The 3,741-nt window shown below is 48.3% G+C and overlaps 1 protein-coding gene across 2 annotated transcripts in view; it reads right to left on the bottom strand.

The window, feature by feature from the left end:
- Positions 1–3,741, bottom strand: part of Ripor2 (RHO family interacting cell polarization regulator 2) — a 98,566-nt gene that overhangs the window by 12,295 nt on the left and 82,530 nt on the right. For both annotated transcript variants that reach the window (XM_008847083.2, XM_008847084.2), the window contains one exon: positions 1,920–2,081. In XM_008847083.2, coding sequence (XP_008845305.1) covers positions 1,920–2,081 — 162 coding nt within the window. The remainder of the gene's footprint in view (positions 1–1,919; positions 2,082–3,741) is intronic.

Here is a 3,741-nt window from a genome sequence, read left to right as displayed (position 1 = left end):
ATCCACCCATCCATCCACCCATCCATCCACCCACCCATCCATCCATCCATCTTTCATCATGGCTGAATAAAGTGTGTAAAGGGAGCTATGCTTCGAGGATAGTCAGACAGCTTCAGCATTCGCCTACACCTGCATAAAACCCTGTAGGTCAAGATGTGGAAGCCCACCAGCATCCTTTCAGCTGTTCTTGTGGTCCTCGTCAGAAGCTACCCACCCTCCCTAACAGGGAACTAATATCAGGAACTCTGTTTTTGTTTCTGTCTTTGATGCAGGGCATCATGTAGCCCAGGCTAATCTCTGATTTGCCAGGTAGCCAAGGCTGGTGGTCATCCTGCCTCCATCTCCCAAGTGTTTGAAATACAGATGTGCGTCATCACACCTAGCTTACCAGCCCGAATTCTGTCAACATAGGTGAGCTTTTCCTATTCCTGAACTTCACATAGATAGACTTACAGTATGTGCTTTTCCTTTATTCATCATAGTACCTATGAGATTCACCCACACTGTTACTTGTAGCAGCAATAGGGTCTTTAAGAAATACAGGTGAGAGCTCCGTGATCTGAGCGTGTTACCATATCTCCATTTTCACGTGGGCTTTGAGTTGTCATCAATTTCTGGCTGTTGTGAAAAAAGCTGACGATCTTGCATGCGTGCTTCACGCATGGGACCACTTAGAAACATTCATATCTCTTCGTGTATTTAAGAGCTGAATTTCTGAATCAAGCTGTACGGGTGGACTGCTTCCATAAAAACTGACAGTTCTTCCAAAACCACTGGAAAAAGGTTATGGTTGAACCTCTGCACTCATGGGTGCACGTATGTGAATTTAACCAACTGCAGACCAAGAATACTTAGGAAAAGCTACATCTACGCTGACCGTGACACCTTCTACGTGCTGCCTTTCCGAAGCTATGTAACAGCAATATGACTAAGCTGTGTAACAGAATAACATTACGTAAGCTATGTAACATAATAACCATTTACTTGGTGTTTGCTTTACATCAGGTGTTACAAGTCACCTGTGCTATACAGGAGGATGTGTGGACGTTATATACATATCCATGTTGCTTTATACGAGGTAAGTATGTGTAGCTGCAGCATGGGGATGCTGGCACCATTCACCCATGGATACCAGGGGACAGTGGTACAGACATGAGCACTAATACACACAGTGTACTTGTGGTTTGAGTGTGAAATACATTCCCTCAGGCTCAGGTGTTTGAACATCTGGTCCCCAGCTGGTGGCACTGTTTTAGGAGGCCATGGAAGCTTCGGGACTCGGGTCTAGCTGGTGAACATGGTCCATGGGATGAGCCTTCAGGTTATAGCCTGACCCACTTCTAGCCAGAACTTTCTCGGCTCCTAGCTGTGTACTCCCACTACCCCAGACCAGCCTGCTTCTGCTCCTGTGCCCCAATGGGCTGTATCCTCTGAACCGTGAACCACAATATGCCTCTCCTCCCTTCAGTTGTTTCTGGCAGGTGCTTTCATCAGAGAAAAGTTAATAAACACAGCACTTTTAAAAGAGTTACTACTGGGACGGGAGCCATGACTCAGTGATTAAGAGCACTGGCTGCTCTTATAGAGGATCCAGGTTCGATTCCCAACACCCACATTGGTGGCTAGCAACCATCTATAGCTCCAGTTCCAGGGGATCCTATGCGCTCTTCTGACCTCTGTGGGCACGACAGATGCACTTACACACGTGCAGGCAATACACATACACACAAAATAAAAAATTAAAAAAAAAAGCGTTACTGCTGACATTCTGGGCAGAGGTGTCTCCGCATCTTTTCATGGTCTGACTGACCAGCTTATGTTTCCCTGGACAGCATGTCCTCCTTTTTCAAGGCTGGCCTTTTGAGTGCCCCTCACCCCCAGGCCGCAGGGGAGAACAGCTCCTCTGACTGCGGTCTGACCTGGGTCTGCAAGCCCTGGGTATTCTTTGTCGACGGTTCTGGCAAAGCTGGTCTCCAGCTGCTGGATCACCCTGTCTGCGGAGCTGTGGTAGACCCCGGTGGGGCTGCAGCACTTGCTCCAGAAGGACAACAGAGACAGCTTTTTGTGGAATTCTGGTATGGCTGAAAGAGAGCAAGCGTTAAGCTTGATGAGATGGGGTGAGCCAGGCATCCCACAGACCTTTTATCTTCTCTTTTATTATTATTTTAAAAGACTACTTTGTTTTGTTTTTAAATAGTTTAATTAAATCATTTTTTTCAGACTCTCATGTAGCTCAAGCTGGCCTCAATTCCTTATGCAGCTGAGAATGATCTTGAACTCCTGATGTTTCTGCCACCCCCAGGTCTTCCTTGCTTTATTTTATTAAAATTAAACATTTTTGGATTTATTTTTATGTGTATGAGTGTTTTTGTCTATATGTATGTAAGTGTACCATAATGTGTGCAGTGCCCGTGGAGGCCAGAAGAGGGCACTGGATCCCCTGGAACTGGAGTTACAGATGGTTGCGAGCTTCCATGTGGGTGCTGGGATTCAAACCCGGGTCCTCTGCAAGAGCAGCCAGTGCTTTAACCACTGAGCCAGCTCTCCAGCTCTTGTTTTATTTTATTTTTTGTGGTACTGGGAATTGAACCTGGATCTCATGCTTGCTAGGCAAGTGCTCTCTACTCCTGAGCTGTATCTTCAGCCCTCTTTTTATTCTTGATTTTTGAGACATGGTCTCACAAAATTGTAGCCCAGACTAGCCTTGAACTGCTGGTCCTCCTGCCTCAGCCTCCTGAGTAGTTGAGATTAGTGACATAGGCCACCACGGCCATTGACGCTGTGGCTTTCAGTTGGAACCACTACAAGATTGTTGTGATTGGCAGGTGAAAAACTTGCCGAAAGGAAAAACCTGCCCTGCCTGGAAGGTGGAGAAAATGAAGCTTGACTGTTTCCTCTCGGAGACCAAAAGCCTGGCGACTCTGCCTTGGGGGGACCCCACTCATCTCCTGTGACTTTACAGCACAGAGCTCACAGGACCAGAGATGCAGGCTCCAGGAGAAGCCTCTAAAGGGGCCAGAACACAGTGGTGCTTGCTGGAGATTCCCCCTGGCCCTGGGGCTCTCAGACTAGAATGAGTAAGGAACACAGCACCAGGCAGTGTGTGCCCACAGTCACACTCCTGATGGCTGAGACTGTGAGGAGGGGCCTGGGGAGCAGGACACAAGCCACTCAAGGCCTGATCTACCCTTTTGCCTCTGACAGCTGCCAAAGTCAACAACTGAGGCCCAGGGGCACAGGGAGACTCTCAGGCGAATTCAAGGTTCAATCACAGATCACAGGTCTCTATTTCCTTTATGTCTGATGTGAAAAAGACTATGAAAGCCCAGTGGCTGGTTCACACAAGCTCAAGGACATCTTCCCCATGTGAAGTTCTGTCTCTGGGGCTGAGGAGATAGCTTAGTCATAAAGTGCTTGCCTTGAAAGCACAAGGACCCTAGTTTGACCCTGAGATGCCACATTAAGAAAGTTAAGTGTGGTGGCTCAGTGCTTGCAATCCTGGAGCTGGAGGCGGCGACAGGAGGGAGGTGGTGTCGGGAGGATCCCTGAGGCTCCCTGGCCAGCCAGCCCAGCCTACTTGATGAGCTCCAAGTCAGAGAGACTGTCTCAAAAAACAAGGTAGGGGCCTGAAGAGATGGCTCAGCAGTTAAGAACACTGGTTGTTCTTGCAGAGGACCCGGGTTCGAATCCCAGCACCCACATGGCAGCTAACAACTGTCCGTAACTCCAGTTCCAGGGGAT

The sequence above is a fragment of the Nannospalax galili genome, unplaced genomic scaffold (assembly GCF_000622305.1).
Source record: "Nannospalax galili isolate Female #2095 unplaced genomic scaffold, S.galili_v1.0 scaffold503, whole genome shotgun sequence".
Taxonomy (NCBI): Eukaryota; Metazoa; Chordata; class Mammalia; order Rodentia; family Spalacidae; genus Nannospalax; species Nannospalax galili.
Note: the sequence above shows the minus strand (reverse complement) of the source record. Positions and strands in the feature narration are given on the sequence as shown.